General features: G+C 44.2%; 1 protein-coding gene across 2 annotated transcripts in view; it reads left to right on the top strand.

The window, feature by feature from the left end:
• TNFRSF18 (TNF receptor superfamily member 18) overlaps window positions 1–25,039 on the top strand; it is a 186,793-nt gene that overhangs the window by 78,526 nt on the left and 83,228 nt on the right. For both annotated transcript variants that reach the window (XM_078642369.1, XM_078642370.1), the window contains exon 2: window positions 18,252–18,395. In XM_078642369.1, the coding sequence (XP_078498495.1) occupies window positions 18,252–18,395 (144 nt within the window). The remainder of the gene's footprint in view (window positions 1–18,251; window positions 18,396–25,039) is intronic.

Below are 25,039 nucleotides of genomic sequence, written 5' to 3'. Positions count from 1 at the left end.
AAAAAACATGCTTTGCCTTTTACCATTCATGCATTTACAACTAATTTTGTTGTAAATTTATGCGTGGTAAAAACATATAAAATGTAATGCCATGCGTTATAATGCCATTGCGGAGTCATGGTACTTTCATAAAGAAAGTATGCGGAGTGATGGTATGCGGAAAGAAAGTTGCGGAATACTGGGTGTTTACCCTCCTCCGGTAAGTACATTGGTGGCACGGCGGCCCACATCTCCAGCAACATACTCATATTTTTTCACCACCGATTTGAAAAATGCACAGGTCTCATTGATGGCCAGCACCGACATACACTTTTAGACACACTTCCCGCCACAAGTTCTAGAATTGCGAACTTTAGAGCTGGGGAGCTACGTTCGAATCTCGGCATCAGCTCAACATCCTGTGATTCCAGGCAAATCGCTTTGTCTTCCCGTGCCTACCACAAATGAATGTGTTCTTCTGTAATATCATGTTGTCGAGTTTGCGCTATATAATATTGCAAGGAAAAATAAAGTAGGGAAACTCGAGTTCACACACTACTGAACGCGCACTCTTAAGCGCATCAGCAGTGCACTGTGAATCGAAGCGTTTCACAGGCCTGTCACAGATAAGAAATGCTATCAAAACGAAATCCTACATACTACTGGCCGGCAGCAATTCATACCCGGACAACGTCGGGACGGGCTGCTAGTTGCATTTATATAGCACTTACTACCCCTGACGAGGCGTTTAGATGCTGTTCGGCAAGTAGCATGCTGCTCCAAAATCCAAAAAGGATTAATCGTGGATTAGTATAGGGAAATATGAGTTAATTTGAGCCGTGGACATGCAAGTCTTTTACTTGAATTGAATGGGATAATGGAGGGATAGAAGAGGGAAGAGTCTAGAAAGTGTTATTTGGGAGATTGTAGTAGTAAAATGAGGTTTGAGATGAGTAAATTTGACGCCAAAAGAACCATTGTACAGGCCCTTGTTACGTCCTGCCTGCACTACTGTAACATCCTTTACCTAGGGGTGACTAAAAGAAATCCAAACATCTTGCGTAAGGTTCAGAATGCTGCAGCTCGGCTAATTCTGAATATCCCTAGACGGGCCTCGGTGGGGGCGGCCTTGAGGGAATTACACTAGCTAGAGTCACCTTTAAGGCCTTGTGTTATGGTCATAGGATCCTCAACGAGAAAGGGACAAGATTTCTGTGCCCCCTTCCCACCGCTTATAGACCTGCTCTTAACCTGAGGTCACTGGGTATGGCAAAGATCATTGTGCCTAAGGTGTGGAAGGTACGGGCAGGAGGCAGCTCCTATGACTTCCTTGCGGCTAAGGCCTGGAATGACCTACCAGTAGACTTAAGGACCTGCCCATCGGAGACTTTGTTCCAGAAAAAACGTAAAGCCTGGCTCTTCCAGCACCCCCCGGGGGGACGAAAGTAGGCCGCTTCTTCTTAGGGCCTCAGGCTAGGGGGTGGGGGGGTTGGGTCTGGGCCAATTGGCTGTGTTCTTAATGGTGTTCTAGCGCGGGGACACTCCGTTGGAGTAACGAGGCGCTCTACAAGCTTAATAATACCAATAATTATAATAAAAGGAATGATGTAAGAGGGAAAAATCTCTAGAATGGGATTAGGGAGATCTTAGTAGTACAATTAGATTTGGGATCAGTCAAAGGTGGGAGACGTGAGGTAAGAAAGAATTTAGAAAGAGCTGTTTGGGAGATCATAGCAGAAAAATTAGGTTTGGGGTGAGCCAGGGAGGAATAGAGGCGGTAAGAGTCTGGAAAGGGTTATTTTGGAGATCATAGTAGTATACCGAGGTTTAGGACGAGTCCGAGAATGTGGGTAGAGGATGTATTGAGTGAGGAATACGATGAGACAGATTAGTGCATTGCCGAACCTGGAGGCCCTTATTGTCCCATCTGCGAGTCATCTCTATCAGCTGTGTTAGTGATTGGCAGTAGCCTTGTGACAAACATCTAGTACTTGCAATCGGTTTCATCCAATCAGAATTCAGATTGTTTTTCACTCACAGGTGAAGTACTTTTTACGTCTCCCCAGATTGAGATAAGCAGTGCAATGTTATTGCTACAGTCGGTGAATATTGCTACATTATCCTCTGGTGGAAAACTAGATGAAATTCATATTCTTGTGTATTTTACATCTGGCTTTGTATCAAAGGCACCCAAGTGCTCTGAAGGGCACATGCGGACATTGTGTCTCCCTGCATGCCATCTTCGCTCTCTAAATGCCTTACAGTCAAATATGAATGGGTTGAAGCTCTTCAATGGTTCTGGCCTGGCCTGTGAATGTTCTCAAGTCCTCTGAGGACCAGCTATCAATAATAAAGCTTTTAAATCCAGGTAGTTCATGCTGTAAAGTCAATACTTTGATTACAGTTTCCTCTTAGTTGCTTTTTTTGCATTTTTCAAATCAGTTTACTGAAAACAATGGTTGACCCAGCCTATTTTACCTAGATTCAACCCCCAGAATGTATCAGAGTAGGCTAGGTGTTAAACTCAACAAGGAGAATATACTCTCGACTTTCTTCTTCTCAATATTCAATCTTTTTGCTAGCAAATGTGCCCTGTGCCTTCGTGGTCTCCATGAGCATCACCCTCTTAACCAATCAAGGTACAAATTCTGTGCAGAGAATTATTATAGTATTTGGGATTGCCAACAGTCCTTGAAATCTCAAACTTTTTTAAATCTCTTTTTTTAAGTATACAACAAAATGTGTAGCAGCAGATACACCAGCGCAGCCATGCGCACCAAAGTGTCGATAACAAAACATTGTACTTTTCCCATCGTCTACCCATGGCCATCAAATGCAATTAGTCCTGGGTGATGCACAGATGTCCCCTGTAAGTGTTCCATTCATCCCAGATCTACTTCCATTTCTTAGGGTATCCCCTGCCTTCATAGATAACTTTCTCGGCCACCGTAGCCCAGCCCATGCCTCTCTTCCGCTCCCCTAGGGTTGGTGCCGTTGATGCTCCGCACTGTCTGGCAATATTACCAATCATCATCCCCATAGTAGCCCAAATTTGCTCCTTGTGGCCAAGATTTATAGCATCCCATACATTTAGAAGACATCACTTAGGTGAGGGCTGTAGGTCCCTCCCACACACCTTGCATGCACTGTACATTTGCCTCCCAGTAAGTTTTAATAGGCGGACACACCCATACTATATAGTAAAAGGTTCCCTCTTGCCCGCACAACCTGTGAAACCTGGAGTCTAATCCCCTGCCTATCTTAACCAAGTTGTACCCGCTGGTTTATGACCTCCAGTTTCGCCGCCCAATAATATTTCTGGATGTTGGGCTGAGCGATCCCGCCATCATGTCACCCTCTTACCAACCTCAGTGTGACTATTAGTGGACGTTTCCCACCTCACAGAATGGTTTTGATCTTACCCTCTATGGCCTTGAAGTAAGACTCTTGGACCAGATACGATGTATTTTGTACGGCGTATAAAAATTGTGGAAGCGCCATTATTTTCAATAAGGCTGATTTTCCCAATAATGAAAGTGCCCTATTTCTCCAGTGCTGCACGTCTCCCCACAGTTGCTGCAAGGGCGGCAGGAGATTTCAGACAAAGAAAAAATTTGAGTCTGTTGTGGCAAACATCCAGTGATATTGGAGCCCTCAGTTACTACTGCCGCCTCGCATTCTGGTGACAGATTTGGGGCCATCGCTCGCATTATGTATATCGTAGATTTGGACCACTTCATTGTGTAACCAGAGTAATTATTGAAGTTGGTCAAAATATTTAGAATTCGGTGGATGGAGCAAGGTGGTGTCACTACATATAGTAACATGTCGTTGTTGTACAGGGATATTCTGTCCTCCCAGCCCTTGGCCCAGTGAAGCCCCCAAATCAGCAGGTCTCCCCTAACCCAAGTTGCCAGCGGTTCAAGAAGTAAAGCAAAGATTAAAGGCAATGTACCGTGGCCGAGAGGGAATGACTGTGAGGTTCGCCCTTTCACTACAACTTGCTCTAAGGGGTCCATAAAGGCAGGCGCAGCCAAGCCAAACATTTCGGACCAAATCACAGCTGTTCCAGGACCACGAATATGTATGGCCATTCGACTGTGTCAGAGGCCATTCTGGTGTCAAGTGACAACATTTATGCGTCCTCACCTATAGTATTTACCCTTTCCAATACTCCATGTAGCCGGCGCAGGTTGAGTGCTATGTTTCGCCCCTGCATGAAGCAGGTCTGGATGTACAAGTTTGGTGGTGACTTGGGTTAGCCGGAATGCCAGTAGTTTGGCCAGGATCTTGGCTTCCGCATTAAGTAGTGAGATAGGGCAGTAAGAGGTGCATTTTTCCGCTGGTCTGCCTGCATTATGAATCACTAAAATTGAGGCCAGTCGCTGGTCTTCAGGTAATCTACCCTCTGTGCTGCTCTCTAGGGACAATTTGAGTTATTAGGGTGAAACACAAGAAGCAGTTAGTTTATAAAACTCTATCAGTAGGCCGTTTTGCCCTGCTGTCTTTCCCAATTGGATGCTACAGATAGCGTTGGCTATCTATGCCACCGTGGGTTCACTCTCCAACTGTGTCTAGTTTTCGGGTGAGAGAGTGGGGAGGGGGAGGTCAGCGAGCAGTTGCGGCTCCTCCACGGAGGCATTGCCTGATTGCTTTCAGCAGTGCAAAAAAAGGAAAAATAAAATGATAAGAACACGCTGTTGTTATAATTTTATTTTTCCCTGCTGAGGCAGTTTTGGGTGGTGGGCGGAGCTAGGCTGCTCATCTCACAGGGGGAGGAGTGGTGAGCACTTAAGTGCGCATTAAAGTTTGGCCAGCAGTCGCAGGCTGGCCAAACCGTCATGAGTACCACAGCCTGGGTGGAGAACATGCCCAGGCTCATAGTCCACATCTGAATGCTGAACCACCACACTCCAATCAATCACAACGCTCCTATAAGCAGCATTGTAATTGACTTGGGGAAGCCTGTGTGCTTCCTGCTTGTGTTCCAGGCTTGTCGGAAGGGAAATGGAGGAGAGACGCAGTTGCCCGAACAGTTAAGTGCTTTTTTTTTTCTACACCTCCCTCCCCTGACCCATCAATACTCCCACAGCCCCTCCACCCCGATCCATGCCAGTCACGACTGTCAGCCAGCAGGCTCTGGAGTCGTCTGTTGTGGCAATGGTAATGAGGGAGTATAGGTGTTGGTAATAGGCAGAGAAGGCCTCAGCTACATCTTGTGGGTCTCTCAACATCTCTCCTGCCTCTGTGTGAATCATGCGCACTATTTGTCTCACCCACTCGCGCCTATCGAACCAAGCCAACAATGTCCCTGCTTTTTCCCCTAATTCATATATTTTGTGTTGCGTCACGTCTTTCTTTTGCCGCATTTGTTGCTAGGTCCCTGTAGTCCTGCCTCTTAAGGTCTAAGGTGTGTTTGGTGGTCTGGGAGTCGTCTCTTACTAGTTTAGTCTTTAGGTCTAATATATCATTTTACAGTGCCTCTATCACCACCCTTTTGTCACTTTTGTTTCTGCCCCTTTTAATCACTGTCTTGAAAGCTTCCCAGAGAGTCCGTGGGGATTCAACCGACAATTCATTTTATTTAAAGTAGCATTCCATGGCCGGTATCAGCCCTGCTCTTATATCTGGGATTTTTAGATACCAAGAGTTTAGCAATATGGTCTTTCAGGAGTGCAGTGCACCCATGATATAGCTGGCCCATATTGGGGAATGATCTGAGATTCCCTGTGGCAGGTGCCGCACCTCTCTAAAATTAGGCATGAGTCCAGCCAATGTGAAGACAAAGTCTGTTTGAGAATGACTGTTATGTGCTCCTGAGTAAAATGTGTATGGTTGTGTCAGTTGATTGTAAGCCCGCCAAACATCGACGACCCCCATGGCGGTCAGAAAATCCAGCAAATGATAGTGACTTTGGGGGGCACCTAGGTGGGCTGTGATCTGTCATATCACATAATGTCATAATGAAATCTCCTCCTATTAGGAGCGCTCCGTCTGGCAAGTGCAAGAGTAGTTTGCTCAGGTCCTGTAATGCTATATTATGCAAAGCTGGCGGTATGTAAACCAATAATATATTCCCAGTCTTTCCTTCCCATGTGCCTGTTACTGCAGCGTATCTACCCTGTGCATCCACACAGGTCTGTTCCACTATAAAGGGGAAATGTGGTGCCAGCTTATATCCTCACTTGTCTAGGGCTTTGCAGGAGTTGCCTACTAGGTGTGTTTTCTGTAGTAGGACTACATCTGGCGCATGGCGTTTAATGTATTAAAGTACTATCCCTCGCTTTATTTCGCTCCCCAAGCTGTTAACATTGCAAGAGAGCAGTTTAAGCGAGGGGATGGTCATGTTGTCAGTCATGTTTCGGTGGTCAGGTGTAGCAGTCTCTCACTCCCCCCATGGTAGTCGATGCGTCAACATTGGGAAACTGGTCAGGATGTAGCGCTTGCCCCTCTGCTGCTGTGTTCTGTATGGTGCATTGATCTGGCTGCCGTGATATTCAGTGAGTGAATCGGAGACAGAGAACAGACAAAATTTCTACCCATCCCTCACACTCCACTATGAAATAACAAAAGAACTCTACTTCTAAACTAAGAAGCTGCCCCACCCCCTCCCTGCCTCCCTGCAGAACGGGCTTTGAGCTACCCACCACCCCAACTCAGCAGAGTGCCTGTCGCCCTTCCCAAATCTAAGCTTGGAGGACTGTGGCTCAGCTTGCCCACCCCAACCATCCCATATGCAAATAATATGTCAAACATGGTATCAGGTTTAGGAGACAGCAGGTCGCCTCTTCCAGTCAGTCCCAGTGACTACCTTTAGTGTTCAGGTCGTGTACAGTTCTCCGTCCAATCGAAACCAGGGCTCGTCTCTCTGCTCAGACAGTAGATATTTCTGCCATGGTGAGGTGCCATCTGATGTTGCTAGTATTACATATAGACTTGAGCAAGGACGCTCGCTCGTCAGTCCCTGATCTTCCCACAAGGTCCGTTGTTTTCGCTCGAACTGCAGCTTGGAGGTCACCTTCTGTGCCTGATTCCTTTTGTTTCAGTGATTTCCCTACTCACTTGTCTCTTTTTGCCTTTGTGCTGGAGCCTCCCACTCCCCGCCATCTGTCCAACGATTCCCATGCTTCCTCTAGAGTTGTGAAGAACCATGCCCTTCCTTCTGCTTCTATCTGTAGCTTTGCAGGAAAAAGCAAGGACGTATTTCACTTCCTTCTCTCACATCTCCCTTTTAACTTCCAGGTAGCTTCTTCTCTGCCTTTGAACGTAAAGTCTGGGAAGAAAGTGATGGTACTGTTCTCATATGCCACTGGTGGAGCACTACGGGCTGTCTAAAGTATGCGTCTCAATCGTGAAAATGTAATATGAGGGCCAGAATTGGTCATGGGGTGCTCCCGGCTTCAGTCTGCCCCCCTGTACCCGATGCACTCTTTCCACAGAGAAGTATCGGGAGATACCTTGGGGCTGTAGATGTTTTAGGATCAGGTCCTACACAAAAAGATCTACTTACGGTCTCTTTCAAGGCTCAGGGATGCCAATAATTCCAACATTATTGAATCTAGACCTGCCCTCGTAGTCGTCAAGTTGAGCTTCGGATTTTTTCATGCTGTTTGGAGTTCGCTGACTTCTTTTTTAAGAACTTCTGAGTCAGTCTGCAGGTTGCCGTTGTCTCCTCCACCCCTTTAACTCTTGTGTCCATATTCCGAAGGTCAGCCCTGATGAGAGATACCTCTGTTGAGACGGAGTCGATTTGCACTTCCAGGGATGTGCGCACTCCATTAATTGCTGCCATTATATCATGAAACTTGAGGTCTTCCTTCTTGGATACCGGCTGGGGGAGAGATTGCAGTGGGTCTTGAGAGCTCTCCGCTGCCTCTTGATTCTTTTACCACGAAAATATGCCCAGTTTGGTTTGGTGTGAGCTGCGCATACCCTTCCCTCCAGTCATCTTTCACTGATTGCAGAGGGGTTTGCCCAGGTAGACTGACCATGGTAAATAGCACACTGGGGTATTCCTGCCACCTCCCTGTGGGCTCTCCATTGCCCCATGCACCCTGTCGGCTTTCTCCAAGTGACCTCTGGATTCTGCTCATCTCCTCCACATTTACTGGGCCCACTAGGGTTGTTGTAGCACATGCTATGAGTTCTACTAAGCTCCGGACACTAGTGCTTGTGAATAGGCAGGCCTGTTACTTTGTCAATACTGCTGATGGTTGCCCATGTAGGGGATCAGTTCATTAGTCAGCGTGGCTACACTGGATTGGATTCCGGCTCTGGGACAATTATTGCACAATTGGGGCACGATATCCGTCTCCACCGCCATCGAGCTTGGGTCATATGCCCGCATTGCCTGGGTTTGCCTTTGCTAACGGTCGGGTTCATTGCCTGGCTCCCATCTTACCGCATCAGAGTTAGAGCTGTTGCGTGCTACAATTTCTTCCCAGTACGTGGTGTGGGCCTTTTGCGTGCTCGGTCCTACTCCAAGTATGCCAGGCCTGGATAGCTGATAGATGGTCAGAGGGGGGTGAGGGAGTATTTGTTCAACAGGGCTCGCTGGAGCTTAGCTGCCCTATATGCGGGGCCTGCGCGCCCCTGCCAGGTACCTCCTCAGCAGTGCCCCTGATATGTCGCCGGGCCCGTCCCTCGCCGGCCAGCCGGTCTCTCTCAGACACCTCTGCTGATCTCCCCCACAAGGCCACTTCTCTATGCCTGGCTGGTCACGGTGTAGCGTGTCTATTTCATTGGTGATGGTTTTGACGTAGTTAAGTTCGGGCGTACCCCTGTGTTTCCCAGAACTCACGGCCATCGCCCGGTCAGCAGGCCAAGGGTGGTGCAGCAACAAGCACGCTTCCATCCCAGAGCATGATGCAGAATGCTCTGTGTCCGCTGTCAGGCATAGAGGGAGTTGGGCCGAGAGGGCTGGCGGACAGTCCAAGATGGGAGAGATGCCCTGCCCCCGGTAACTGTCAGAGTTTTGCTTCGGTAGACACGGGGCCTGTGCGCTCTCACCGGTTCTTGTCTATGACTCCGGTCATGCATCTCTCGGGTCACTCGGTCTTTTCTGCCTGCCTCTGCTAATCTCCTTCACTGCGGCTCACTCCTCAATCGCCTGGTACACAGTTGTGGATTTCAATGTGAAGTTTCTGCTACTAGGCTTCTCTGCTGCGTCTCCTTTGGGTATCCGCCGCTTCACCGAGACATATCTCCAGATTCCTCGGGCTCGACCGTCACCCCCTCAGGCAGAGATTTGGGTTCCCGCTGACTTACTGTTGTGAGGCTCAAGCCTGGCTGTCTCGGTGCAGGGCCTCAGCAGCATGATCCACAGATGGCAGCTCAATCCAGTCCCTGGCAGCACCAAGCTTGCAGACCCAACATCACCTCTTGATTAATCGGTCCGGGGGACCCCCAGACAGCATTAGGCTGTACAGGGTGGTTTCCAGCACCACACCTCTCATCTGTAGCACCTAGTACTCGGATGTTGTAGCAGATGACATGGGATTTTGGCAGGTGGCTGCAGGAGCCTCTCTAGGTAGCGGCCATCTTCCTCGGCAGCTGTCCACAACCCTCTTGAGACTTCAAACTTGATCTTTTCCAAAATGGTATATTGCTTCTTTTCATATACAACACATTATTACATGTTTCAGTGTTTTTTGCTGTTTCAAGGCTAGCATATTTAGCGTTCTAACCAGTTTTCGAAATACACCACCTGCTTGTATTAATTAAAAAAAATCAAGTACATTCTATGGGGTAGTTATTCGTTTTTTGGGTGGTAAGTAGACTGATTACTGCTCAATTGCAAGCCACCCTCATCCTCCAAAGTTACTTGAAGCCCTTCATTTGGCATTGGCGTATTTTTCTTGTATGGCTATTTTGTTTTCCATGTAGAAGTCTCAAGCCTGTGTCTGGGTCTGTGTGACTCAATTATGGGAACTTCCTTTATTTCAGAGAGACTGTGTTATTGTTTGCTCTATAGTGACGGCTCTCTCTCAGTCCCTGTGTGATGCGTTACTGTTTGCTCTATAGTGACGTCTCTCTCTCTGTCCCTGTGTGATGCGTTACTGTTTGCTCTATAGTGACGGCTCTCTCTATTTCCCTGTGTGATGCGTTACTGTTTGCTCTATAGTGACGTCTCTCTCTCTGTCCTTGTGCCTGTATGATGTGTTACTGTTTACCCTATAGTGACAGCTCTCTTTCAGTCCCTGTGCCTGTATGATGGGTTACTGTTTGCTCTGTAGTGACGTCTCTCTCTTAGTCTCTGTATGATGCGTTACTGTTTGCTCTAGAGTGACGGCTCTCTCACGTTCTCTGTGTGATGCGTTACTGTTTGCTCTATAGTGACGGCTCTCTCTCAGTCCCTGTGTGATGCGTTACTGTTTTGTGGTGATGTGTTATACTGATGTCATATGGAATGTCCTTTGACTGATGTTCTCAAGAAGGCAGTTGTTCCCTGGATGCCTAAGCTGTGCCAGCTTCGGTGCTCTCTCCCTCAGATTAAATATCTTCCAGCAATTTCCAGTGTCCTGTACTTCATTACACTGGCGACAGAGGACGGGTGATCGAGTTTCCCATCACAATGACATTTTGAGACCTTAAGGCTCGCCTACCTCCGTGATACTACGCTACGCTGTTGATTAACTTTACTCATACCCATTTCCTCTCATCTCGACATCTATGTGAGTACATTTACTTTTATTGTTCATGGACTTTCTTATCCGGGGGAGAGCCACCGCACAGCTTTACATTATTTCAATTGCCAACAACTCAAGCACAGTATATTTTCCTTTCGGACTCACCGCCTACCTTGCTATTATTTTAAAACTGGAAGTCCTGCTTTACTGTCATGACGAACTTTCCGACTGTACTACTGAAAGTATTTCGAAGTTCCTGTCATCCCGGACAGCACTAAGCCGTTTCCAAATCTCCTCTTTGTGGCTGCTGCAAGATGTTTCCTCTCTGACTCCCTGGCTCAAGTGATGACGCATTGGAATTCTCTGTCTCTCTCGGCGAAGCCCTCACATCTCTGTCATCGCATTCCACACGTCGCTCTCCTGACGTATTGAGTCATTGCCATTCTCCTGCGCAGTGTTCTTTTCAATTGTTCAGCATTTCTACGTCGTTTGAGAATTCTACGTTCAGAGAATTCTGTTTCCTTCGCGCTGACACACACAGCAATTTCCAGTGTTTGTCCAGCATATTCCCAAAAGAAAATTCTAGTGAAACTACACTGACACACACAGCAATCACTTTACCACCTTGGAATTTATAGTGTTTCAAGATTATCAGCTATTCAATAGCTCCACCTTGTGGCAAAGTTATTTTTGAGCTCAAATTTTTTTTTCTTTTCTCTTTCTTCTTTCTCAGCTTACTCACAATTTTCAGCCTATTTTTCTCTGTTGATTAATCATGCAGAGTGTTATACCTCCAGCACCTTTCCTACAAGATCCTGGTGATCCGCCTTTAGAGTGGAAACTGTGGTACAGGTCTTTCAATGCTTATTTAGGAGCTATTGACGGGCTTAGGTATAGAGCTGAGAGGAAGAAGAACCTTATGTACTATCATTTGGGAGTAGAAGGACAAAATGTTTTTGATCATTTGCCTCCTTTTATACAACCCGAAGGTGGGAATCTGGATGAATTCGAACAAGCTGTTGCACAATTAGACAAATACTTTACTAAAACTAAGAATCTAGTAGTTCACAGATACAAACTTTTCACTAGAACTAAAAAATCTGATGAGAATATCGACAGTTTCATAACTGCTTTAAAAGTTCTGGCCGCTAAATGTGAATTTGAAAATTTCACATCTCAATTGATAAGAGATCAGCTTGTTGCTCGTTGTTATTGTAAAAAGACGCGACAAAGGCTTCTTACTTGCAAAGATCCTTCATTAGATAAGGCTGTAGACATTGCAAAGAGCATAGAGACTTCTATTGATGATATTAAACAGCTTGAAACTGCTCTATCCAATTCCACTGTTTCCGGTGCAGTTTCCTCTAAACAACTTCCATCTATTGACAAACTTCCTACTCCTCTGAACCAGAATACCACTAGAGGTTATGTCAGAAGACCATACGGGTTTAGAGGAGGTAGAAATTTTATACAAAATAGACAACAATTCAATTCAAGAATGTTTTGCTACAGATGTGGTTCAAACCAACATGTTTCCTCTTTCAAAAATTGTCCCGCATCCAATCAACAATGTAGTCAATGTGGTAAAATGGGTCATTTTGCTAAGATTTGTATGAGCGGTAAGAAAAGTAATGTTAGGTGTGTCATTGAAGATAGTGAAGAACTTGTTAACAATGTGCAAAATGATTTACAGCAAGTTGACGTTCAAAATGATGTTACCTGTCAAAATTATGTTGTCGTAGTTAGACAACAATGTAAGAAAGAAGAGATTTTTCATGTGCCTGATCCTGAAGTTGATGTTTGCATTGGTCATAGTCACATCCAGCTCTTAGTTGATACTGGGGCTCGTATAACTATGATCTCACATGATAAGTTTCTTAATTTTTGGAAGGACAAGAGTCTTCTACCACCTGACATCCTTATTGTAGCTTTTGAAGGAAGCAAAATTGAATTACTAGGTTATTTTTGGGAAAACATTACAGTTTTTGGAGTAACTATCAAAGGGAAAGTTTATGTAGCAAAAAGGGGCATAAATGTATTAGGTCTTTTGCACCAAGCTGAATTTGGTTTAACTATCAGACCTGGTAGAACTAATCCAGTTTCAATTGATCAGAACAATAACATTTCATTATCACATATCTCTAGCGTATGGGAGCATAAATATAGCAACATTTTTGAGGATCGTTTGGGTAAAATCACAAACTTTCAACATTTTATAAAGGTAAAGGAAAATGCATGTCCCGTAAAACATAAGTTACGCAACGTCCCTTTAAGCATCAGGAGTGATCTTTCTAAACATTTGCAAAGCATGTGTGACCAAGAAATCATTGAGAAAGTTGAGTCTACCCTCTGGCTTAGTCCCATTGTTTTAGCTAAAAAAAGGTCAGGGGATTTAAGGATGTGTGCGGACCTAAGGAGCCTCAATGAAAATATCTGAGTTGATGGTTTTCCTCTTCCTCGCATTGAGGAACTTATTGCCAAAGTTGGATCATCGTCATGGTTTTCTAAATTAGATCTCAAAGCAGCCTACCATCAGGTTGAGCTACATCCCCAGTCTAGACATCTGACTGCATTTGTCACTCCTGATGGAGTTTTTCAGTTTTGTAGACTTCCTTTTGGGCTAGCTTCGGCAGCTGCCGTTTTTCAGAGACTCATGACTGAGATGTTTTGTGACAATCCCAATGTCTTAGTTTTTCAAGACGACATCCTTATCTTTACCAAAACTGAAAATGATCATGACTTCGCCCTTGACCAAGTCTTTAGCACTTTAGAAACTAGAGGGGTTACCTTACAGAAGAGTAAATGCATTCTTAAAGTAAAAGAGATTGAGTACCTCGGTCACGTTATCTCTAAAGAAGGTATTAAACCCAGACCCGGTTTAATTAAAAGCATTGTTGAAGCGCCTCCTCCACAAAACAAGGAACAACTTTTGTCCTTTCTTGGTCTCTGCGAATTTTATGCGAAATTTATGAAAAATGTTGCTAAAACCACAGAATGCTTTAGAGAACTACTTAAAAAGGGTAATGCGTACATTTGGTCAGAGAAATGTGAGGAAGGTTTTCGATTCATCAAGGAGCATATTCTCAAAGCTCCTGCACTTCAGGCTTTTGTTGAAGGCAGACAAACTGTGGTCACTGTTGATGCCTGTGAGTATGGATTGGGTGCTGTTTTGTCACAATATTCTGAAGGGAAAGAACTTACCATTGGGTTTGCATCTAGAACGCTCCGACCTGTTGAGCGGAAATATTCTGTCATAGAAAAAGAACTATTAGCCTGTGTTTGGAGTGTTGAAAAGTTTAAATCTTATCTATGGGGCAGGTCATTCATTCTTAAAATGGATAATCGACCTCTTGTTGATATTCTGTCTGGTAAAAATGTGAAACACACCACAGCTCGTTTAGCTAGACTTTCTACAAAACTTTTAGAATACTCGTTTAGCATAGAATATATTCCTGGTGGAAGAAATTCCAGGGCCGACTGTTTATCTAGATTACCCATTGAGGACACTGATGAGCAGGAGTGGGAGTGTGAAATTGAGGAATGTTTTGTAGCTCATATTAGTCAAGATCATTTGTCCTTTAAGGAAGATTGTTGGGCACTAGAAGTTGATAAAGATCCTATACTTAAAGAAGTTGTTGGGTTAATAAAAAAAGGATGGCCAAGAGAAAAATGTCTTTCACCAGATTTACAGATGTTTTGGAAGGTGAATGATGAACTTTCGGTAGAAGGCGGAAAAATTGTCAGAGGCAACAAACTGGTACCTCCCTCGTTCTATCGTGAAAGGATTGTGTTGGCTGCACATTCTGGTCATCTCGGTTCTACCATTACTAAGAGGAAGGTTAGAACTGATCTTTGGTGGCCTAAAATGGATTCTCAGATTGATGATTTGGTAAAACAATGTTCACGATGTAACACTAGTGATAAAGTACTAGTACTTGAAGGAACGAGTTATTCTCCTGTCTCTCCTCCTGAAAGGGCATGGCAAAAGTTAGGAATGGATTTCTTAGGACCCTTTCATATTTTACCTTCAATCTCGAAGTATTTTCTTGTCCTGATTGATCATTTATCTAGATGGGTTGAGGTTGAACCCATTAACATTCCTAATTCTAAAAGCGTCATTAACTGTTTAAATTCGATTTTTCTCAGGGAAGGCTATCCTGAAGAAATTCTTACCGACAACGGTGTGCAATTTGTTTCTGAAGAAATGAATTCTTTTTTGCGTGCCTGTGGCATCAAGCACACCAGAACTCCCCTTTATCACCCACAGAGTAATGGTAAAACAGAAAGGTTCAATAGAGTTGCAGTTGAGTGTGTGTAAGCAGCTTATAGATCAGGATGCTGTGTGTTTCAAGCAGTAAAAGATTTGATTTAGTCATATCGCACCTCTCCTCACGTTTGTACCAAGTTTAGCCCTTTTGAACTCATGAGGGGAAGAAAAGCCCCATCTCAGGTTTACCCTTTCTGGATGGTGAGGTCATTTCAGCATGATTTTGACATGAAACACATGTGGGACTCTGCCAATCTAAAGTCCGCAGAGATGTCTTCAAAAAATTGTCAATCCATTCCTGTAAAGCTATCCCAGGAACTTACTATTGGAGATTGGGTCAAGATTAAGAATCCTGTGTCTGTTAAAAAAGGGTTATCTAAATTTTCTGCTTCTCAGCAAATTGTTGATATTCGTAAAAATGCTGTCAAAATATCCAATGGAAATTGGTGGAGTACTTCCTGTGTTGCCAGAGATCCCAGTGTTTCATCTGTTCCTGGTTTTTCATCTACTCCAAGCTTTTCTTCTGAAATTGTTAAAAATGACAACAAAAGTATGGAAAGTAGTGGTAACACTAGATTGAGCAGTAGGAAATGTAACAGACCACTATATTTAAAGGACTATGTTTAATTTAAGGTTTTTTTTCTCCGTGTGTCCATATAAGTATGCATATATTCGTTGTTTCTCTTTACTAGCATTTATAGTCTATTAGTTTTTTTTAGTTTTTACTGCCCTAACTTCCTCACTTTCATCTCCTAAAGAGCTCTTTAGGATAGAGGATTCCCTTAATACCCTTCAGACCCCTGACCCGGTGATTGCGTCACAGGAGCTCTGTAACAATATTGCGTCGTTCTTCCAGACTAAGATCCTGGACATTTATACCGCTCTAGAGTTGCTGAAACCTGTTACCACCAAGCCCGCTGCCCCGGCTGTCCTGGACCCTGCCCTTTCGGAGAAATCCCAGGCATGGTGCCTGGAATCTTTCCCTTCTCTCTCCCTACAGGATGCCGGGATACTTCTCAGTAAAATTAAATCTGGCTCTCCTCTAGATGTCTGCCCGCTTAAGATCCTAAAGCAGTGTAGAAATTCTCTTTTACCCCCTCTTGTAGACATCATGAACAGGGCCATGAGCGAGGGCATTTTTCCCCAGCAGTGGAAGAATGCAGTAGTAAGACCTTTGCTCAAGAAACCCTCTCTCGACCCTGGGGTACTAAAGAATTTCCGTCCCATCTCACTGCTCCCAGCCCCCGCGAAGATGTTAGAAATCCATCTGAATAAACATCTTGCTGCCTTCGTGGAAAATTCTGGCTGTTTGGATCCTTCCCAGCATGGATTCAGGAAGGAACATAGTACAGAGTCTGCCCTCACCATAGTACTGGATAATATCCGTATGTGTGTGGATGGGGGACAGACCTCCCTCCTGATCCTCTTAGACCTTACAGCCGCCTTTGATACCCTTTCTCCCTCAGTGCTAACATCTCACCTGAGGGAGATTGGGGTTCAGGGGGAGGCATTAGCTCTACTTACCTCTTTCCTCGACAAGCGAGAGCAAAGAGTGAAGCTGGGTAGGTTTCTATCTCCATCCCTGTCTGTGCAATGTGGGGTCCCTCAGGGGTCGGCGTTAAGTCCGACCCTTTTTAACATCTATGTGACCCCCATTGCCAGACTAATTAGATCTTTTGGGATGGAGGTAGTCTCCTATGCGGATGACACCCAGATCCTCGTCTCTCTCTCCCAGTCAGTTTCTCCGACTGCCTCCAACTTTAGATCTTGTATGGAGGCTGTCGGACAGTGGATGTTTCACAATTCGCTGAAACTGAATGGGGAGAAGACCGAGGTGATGGTGTTCGGAGGTAAGGAGGAGGTTTGGTCAGCTGATTGGTGGCCGGATTCACTTGGAGAATGTCCTGTCCCTACGGCATCCGCTAAAAATCTTGGGGTAGTGATCGATCCTACCCTCAGTATGTGTCAACAGGTAAACAGGACAATTTCTACCTGCTGGGGCGTTCTTCGCATACTGAGGAGGATTAGGCACTATCTTTCGCAGCAAGCTAGGAAACAACTGGCAGTTGCTCTAGTGGGCTCTCGTCTGGATTACTGCAATGCGCTGTATGCGGGACTGAATAAAAGCCTGCTGCAGCGCTTGCAGGTGGTCCAGAATGCAGCGGCTAGGTTCGCCCTGGACCTGCCTCGGGGCACCTCGGCCACTTTGGCCAGGAAACGGCTTCATTGGCTCCCTATGGAGGATCGTATCCTGTTTAAAATCCTGTGTTTGATCTATAGGGCTCTGGCAAGAAACAGGCTTATAGGAATTGGATCTATCCTGTCCTGTTATAGTCCTTGCAGGAACTTACGTTCCTCTAACAAGGCTCTTCTATCAGTCCCGCGTATCCGAAAAGCTAGATGGGGAGGCAAAGCCTTTTCCAATCTGGCACCCAAGTGGTGGAATGTTCTTCCTATGGAACTTAGGTCCCTCCCTACTCTGCAGCTATTCAGAAAGGCCCTGAAGACCCGTCTTTTTGCGCGCGCATATCTGTAGTCTGATTTGCCATCTTTTGATTTATTTTGTTAGGCGCCTTGACACCTTAGGGTTTTAGTTGCGCGATATAAATTATTTTCATTCATTCATTCATTCATTCATTCATTCATTCATTCATTCATTGTTGTTTCTGTTATTGAGGGGGGAGGTGTGGTGATGTGTTATACTGATGTCATATGGAATGTCCTTTGACTGATGTTCTCAAGAAGGCAGTTGTTCCCTGGATGCCTAAGCTGTGCCAGCTTCGGTGGCTCTCTCCCTCAGATTAAATATCTTCCAGCAATTTCCAGTGTCCTGTACTTCATGTTTGCTCTATAGTGACGGCTCTCTCTCTTTCCCTATGTTATGCGTTACTGTTTGCTCTATAGTGACGGCTCTCTCTCAGTCCCTGTGTGATGCGTTACTGTTTGCTCTATAGTGACGGCTCTCTCTCAGTCCCTGTGTGATGCGTTACTGTTTGCTCTATAGAGACGGCTCTCTCTCAGTCCCTGTATAATTGTTACTGTTTGCTCTATAGTAACAGCTCTCTCTCAGTCCCTGTATGATGTGTTACTGGACGCTTTATAGTTGCGTCTCTCTCTCAGTCCCTGTATGACGTGTTAATGTTTTGCTCCAGAGTGAGCCGTTTGTCCCAATCTCTGTGCCAGTTTGACTGCTTGATCAGTAGGCATCGTTCATTCCCTGTATGACTTGTTCCTGTGTGCCACAGAGAGTGCCTCCTCTCACGCCCTGAGCATGTATGATTTTTCACTGTTTGCTGTAAAGGGACCCTCTCTCTCACATCTCCATTTGAAAATACCTTTTATCAATTTAAATAACCTTATCTTCTTTTTTCCCCCAGAAGTCGAAAAGGGCACCCCGTGCCCCGGAGTCAAAGACCCTGACTGCAAATGTACCACTGCAGGCTATAAGTGCATTGACCCTGAATGTTCGAGTTGTCTTAGGGTACCAACCTGCGGCAAAGGGGAGAAACTTGTACGATCAGGTAACTTCGCCTGTACACGGCAATTTATTTCTATTGGCTGGCCAGTTTCCTTGACGTCACTGGTTGCTGTTGTGTCATTAATAACCCAACCCTTTTGGATGGTGTTGCATGTTGTGGCTTTAGCCAACTCCAATAGGTTTGTAATCGAGAGGGTTGAGAGCCTGGTGTAGAGATCCTGTGTTACCAGTAGGTTATAGGCAAGGACAAAGCTTCCATCGCTCCAGCAGGTGCAGTGGCACCAAGCCCCAGAGGCCTGATCCCTCATTATTACTGCAATTCAGTTTAAACAGTGGCATGGGGCCCAGTTCCATCTTTTCACCAGGCCCATGACACGCTGGCTACGCTACTGGTTATAGGTCTGTATACCCCTGGGGCTGACACAGCTTATTTCATCTGAAGTTAATCGAACAGTGGCATTGAGTTATCTTTTAATAGCTATTGAAGCAGCAGAAGACAAAAATGCAAAAAATATAAGCAGTATTTTTCAAATTCGGTTACAAAAGAGGATATATTTTGCTTTAACTGCAAGGCAGAATTGCCCCTAAGTCTGACTTTGAGCACACAATGTCTATATGCCTTGTGTACTGGCTCTGTGAGCATAGTCCAAACCACCCTTGCACATTCGAAGGCGCTGTAATCTTAATCACTGGCAATGCCAATACGTCTGATTTATAAATGAAAATGCCTATTTCGTCACTGGTGGGATTAAGCACTCAGGTAAACATCATGGAGGTCTCACTTGCATGCAACCATTTACCCACTGACTCATTCTTGTATTTATCCACCAACCCATCCGTAGTTGCAAGATAAATTAAACGAATACAAGTAGAAAAAACAAAACATACCGCTGCCGAAATCTGGTAGGCAGATGTCCGCATTTAAAAAAAGCAATTATATGTAGCAGCGAACTGCCATCCTACAGTGGTATTGTATATACTGTATTGGTATGTTAAAGACTCAGGAGCAACATTTATCATGCAGTTGTGTCACCCTTGTGCCTCGCAATGGGGTGGAAGGCTGATGCAACTATTAAGTAAGATTTATCAAGCCACGCAAGGCCGCCTTGCATGGCCCTGCGTCGCATGAATAATCTAGAGTAATGCAATGCAGTATTATGTTACTCTGCTCCAGGGAGACGTTCCATGGGTGAAACGTGGATATTCCCACGCATTCACCCATGGATTCTGACACATTCTCAGATATACCATTACTGGTATATCTGGGAATGTGTCAAAATGCTACGCCTCCCCAGGTGAGGAGTAACGAGGAGGAATATCTTTATTTCTCCTCGTTTATTGCAGCGCACATAGAAAGAGTAAAATGCCTCAGAGGATTGTTTTTATGCAGGAAGCTGTCCCTTCCTGAGCTAAAACAATCCTGCTTACAACGCAGTTACCCTTGGGTGTCTTCATTAGCTCTAGGCAGCGCACTGTACGCCAGCACAGAGAAAAGACAGGAATGCGCCGCACAATATTAATTACGGTGCATTTCAGGCCCTTTCTCTATCACACTAGCAAAACAAATGATGGACGGAATGCTGAACAAATCAAACATTCACCCCCAGTCATAGATCTGAGTTAAATCCATCGTTTGTTTGCTCGGCTGGACTATTCCCATAGGGTGTAGGGTGATGACTGATTTGCATATCGCTAGGTCCAAACATGGAATGGCATGGCGTGCGGCATAACAATGGATTTAACCCAGATCTGTGACTGGGGTGAATATTTGATTTGCTCAGCATTCCGTCCATCATATGTTCTTTTGCCATTTGTTGCCCTAGGTGGGAAGGGTATGCCCAGATGTGGGTCTCATGCTTGCTATGTCACTGGATTCAGGCTAGCATGGTTGATGAGGGGTGATATCCCTAAACTGCCCCAGGATGATTGTTTCAGGTCCAGGGAGGACCTGGCCTGGCAGGTCTGGCTGGACTGTTCGCAGGGGGGGCCAGGGTCAAGAATGATTTGCATATGGCTTGATCCAAACTGGAATGGCATAGCAAGAAAAAAAACAATGGATAACCCAGATCTGTGATGGGGAGGGGGTGAATGTTTGATTTGTTCAGCATTCCGCCCATCGTCTATTCTTTTTGTCTTTGTCACCCTAAGTAGGAAGGGTATGCCCAGACGTGGGTCCCGTTCTCACTATGCTGCCGGAATCAGGCTAGCCTGGCTGATGAGGGGTGAGACCCTGAATGCAATCCCTGGATGTTTTTTTCTGGTCAAGGGAAGACTTTGCCTGGCAGTTTAGGCTGGCCTGTACCCATAGGAAGCAGGGTCAAGACTGATTTGCTTGTGACTGCATGTAAACTGGAATGGGATGATGAACAAAAAAACAATGATTTAAACCAGATCTGTGACTGGGGTGAATGTTTGATTTGTTCAGCATTCCGTCCATCATCTGTTCTTTTTACCATTCTCTATCGCGCAGTGCAGGAAGGTGGCTTGCTGTGCTGCTTGACTTTTTGATAAATGCGCCCCTTAGTATGGCAGCCATTTTTAGAAGCAGCGTATTAGGCATATTGAATCAGTAAGACAATGACACAGTATGCACAATATCATTCGAAGACGAAGGTCAGTAAATATTTTATGAAGCAGCCATCTTGGAATGGTATTGTTTATAGATTAACATTGTTGTACCAATCCAAGATGATCATAATTTCCAAATATGGAAGACATCTTCAAAAGGTAAAACCATCATTCATTATAGGCAATGGCGGTCTAATTTGGCCTTCTTGCTTGTAAACAGTGACCACCCAATATATGGTGCAGCGCAGACTGAATAAGCAGCAAGTGGCCCATTACCTTGTCTTGGGAGATGAAGGATGAAATAAAAAAAGCGGAGGAAAGAAATGAAAAAAGACCTATAAAACGTAAAAAAGAAAGCTGAAAGGACTGACCCGCTCAACCCTACCACTTAAGCGCACGCATTTTCTAATGGATGTGCACATCTGACCAGGCAAAATGCCATTACTCATAGGGAAATAGAGCCAATGGCTGAAGTGAGCTGACCTTTTACACATGCTGTCGGCTGTCAGTGGCACCAGCAGAATGTGAATGACACACTAACAGATCTTTGGCAACCCAGGGCTGATTAAAAGTCAGTCTATGTATCTATTTTTACAGAACATTTTTTAAGATCCTGCAGAAACTAAACTAATCATTCCCTCCTAACGGGGCACTGTTTTATTAGTATATGGCTTACGCAAATTTAATACATGTTACAGCACCTTGAAATATTTTCCACTTGGTCCCAGTTGCCTAGTGCTTTACATTTAAGGTTCTCTGCTTTTCACACAATGCCCTTCATCAGACCGCCCTAAAGTGCCTGTCCAGTTTCCTCTCTCCCTATCTGCCCTTCAGATCCTTTTGGCCAAGCACTCTTGCCTCGTCCACCATTCCTCCTTGCATGAAAGATATGTGCGGGGACAACTCCTTCAGAGTAGCAGGCTCTCATCTCTGAAGCAAAAATGAATCTGTTTCTACAACAGTTCAAAGATGTTTACGCCTTTAGGAAAACTCTGAAAACCTCCAGATCAACAAAGTGTTTCTGTCTTCCACCGGTCTCGTGTGGCTTGTCTTCTTGGTTTGTTTCCGCGTTCCTAGCGCCAGGATGCCTTAAGGCGACATCTTGGCTCTATTAGGAAATAAATATCTGTACCCAAAGGACCCTGTTCTAACACCCTTAGAATGACTAAGAATTTAGAAAAATATATAGAGTTCGAATGGATGCAATGAGGAATACATTCAGCTCTTTGTGGCAGCTGCATCGCTCACTGAGTAACAAAACATTAACCCACTGAGTTATGCTACATACAATACAAATATGTTCCCGTGCCTTGTGCTCCAGATATCCTCAGATATCTACATAAGAAATATTTGCACAAAAGGGGCCCCATTCATGAAAAATGTTGCATCGCAGCGTGAACACAGCGATGCAACACTTTTCAGTGCGCCTTCCTTGCGACACCATGGATGCGTCGTATTTACTGTAAATCGCTCCATGTCGCAAGGATTTACACATACGTCAGTATTCCTGACGTATCTGTAGTTGCAAAAGTGGTGCATTGCTGGGGTGTGTCTGAATACAGGCACAACTCCAAAAATGTGTTGTTTCACATGGGGCTTTGTGAAAGAGCCTGCGTCACTCTTACGCCTGCACCTGTTGTAAGAAGCTTGTGATAGTGAGTGCCAATGGATGCCCTTCTAACCTGCTATTGGCATATTTTGAATAAGCTGGTTGTATGTTAGTATTTCTATCTTAATATGCTTTTATGCAAGGCAGTGTGTAAATTCTGCTGGTGGAGAATGTGAATGTGAATACAGTGATTTTCAACGATGTTGCATTTTTGTGCTGCCTTGGGTGTGGTATTTTGACAAAGTCTTAGCAAGTTATTGTATATAATAGTTTCAAGCCCTCCTGAAAATCTAAGGTATGATGGACTCTCTGTCTGCTCAGCTGTCCAAAAGTAGTTTTGAAATGGAATGAGGGCAAGCAGGGGTAGAATGACCCTCATAAACAGGGTACGAGTCCTAAATAAAGAAGACAGGAAGTGACGTCACGACAGGAAGTGACGTCACAACAGGAAGTGATGTCACGTAAGGTAAAAAACATAGAAGTGGGGGGACGATCAAAGACATGGAGTGATGTCACGACAGGAAGTGACGTCACGAAAGGTAAAAAACATAGACTTCTATCAATGAATAAGAAAACACTCATAGGGAATGCTGCTATTCCCCTCCTAAGGGAAACCATGTTGTTCCAAGAAAGATGAGAAAACAGAAGTGAACTTCATTGGCAAACTCTGTAAAGCGTTGCTAATGTGTAACGCAATGCTGGGTCAAAGTAGTGGGATTTAAGGGGGGTGTTGGAAATGGTTCTAAAGGAAATAAGAAACGGAGTGCACGTATGCACGAAGTACGCCAAGGTTGGCAGATCGACAGGGCGACTGGTCCGGTAAGTAACACCATCATTGTCCAGTCCAGCTTTTGGGCAGGGGGGACTGCATCCACCCGGTAAAATAAGTTAAAAGAAGTGGGGGGACCCCATCCACCCGCGTGGTACCCCGACTCGAGCCCTGCTCATACATTATTGGTTGCTAAACTTTTTCACATACTGCATTGTGGTAGACTTTGCGGTCCCTTCGCACATGCACGTAGGGGCAGGTATGAGGATATAGGTGCACACGTGGTACTGGTATATGGCCAATATAAGGGTATAAAGTCACAAAATGACTGGCATGGAAATAACCTCAAATAAGGGATGTCACATCCTTAACGCCACAAGAAGATAATACAGGCAAAAAAGGACTAAATGCGGTCATCAAAGTTAAAAGTTGTTGTTCATGTTAATTTTATAATCACAAATGTTTTCGATGAACTGTAAAAAAAAATAGATATCACCAGATTGCCAACTCTTTCCGCAACTTGGAACAATCTACTGCCACTTTTTTAGAACAAGTTAATTGTAATGACTAATCCTGTACCATCCAGTAACCTAAATGTGCAACACCTTGTTGTTAAATATGGATCACTGAAATAATATCGAGGGACAGAATATCGACCAACAAAAATATTGTTGACAAAATATCGAGAGACAAAATATCGAGTTTCTATCTACAAACAGGTAAGTACAAAAATATCGAGTTAAAAATATCGTTTACAAAAATATCGTTGTAAAAAATATCGACTTTAATAAAAACAATGTTTAATTACATTAATATAAAAAATTAATTACTAAAATATACTTAACAATACTTAAAATAACTTTTAATAATTAAATAATTAATGAAAGTAAAAAAATAATATTTTTTTAATCATATTTCTTAAAACATATATATATATAGTAACAAAATTTAATTAAATAATAGCCAATATTATTAACGTACAAATACAATAGAGTAAAAATTACTATTCCCACTCCAGTGGGTGCAACAGTAGGGAAGGCGTTGGATAGCGTAGGGGTTAAAAAGGAGTGCAACAGTGGATATATGACGTTACAACGCAACTTTTACAACGCACTACCATTACAACGTAAGTATTGGTAAGTATATAATAATTTTTATAATTTAAATTATTTAAAATTAATTTAATATAATTTAATTTAATTTCATTTCATTAAATTAAATTAATGTAAATTTAATTTTACTTTATTTTTACACTGTACCCCTGTACCCCAAAAACCCAAAACTGACCCTGAACCCTAAAAACAACCCTTTACCCAAAACCCCAAAACTGACCCTGAACCCTAAAAATACCCCTTTACCCAAAAACTAAAAACTGACCCTGAACCCTAAAAATACCCCTTTACCCAAAAACCCCAAACTGACCCTGAACCCTAAAAATACCCCTTAACCCAAAAACTAAAAACTGACCCTGAACCCTAAAAATACCCCTTTACCCAAAAACTAAAAACTGACCCTGAACCCTAAAAATACCCCTTTACCCAAAAACTAAAAACTGACCCTGAACCCTAAAAATACCCCTTTACCCAAAAACTAAAAACTGACCCTGAACCCTAAAAATACCCCTTTACCCAAAAACTAAAAACTGACCCTGAACCCTAAAAATACCCCTTTACCCAAAAACTAAAATCTGACCCTGAACCCTAAAAATACCCCTTTACCCAAAAACTAAAAACTGACCCTG

The sequence above is a fragment of the Lissotriton helveticus genome, chromosome 5_1 (genome assembly GCF_964261635.1).
Source record: "Lissotriton helveticus chromosome 5_1, aLisHel1.1, whole genome shotgun sequence".
In the NCBI taxonomy this organism is placed as follows: Eukaryota; Metazoa; Chordata; class Amphibia; order Caudata; family Salamandridae; genus Lissotriton; species Lissotriton helveticus.
Note: the sequence above shows the minus strand (reverse complement) of the source record. Positions and strands in the feature narration are given on the sequence as shown.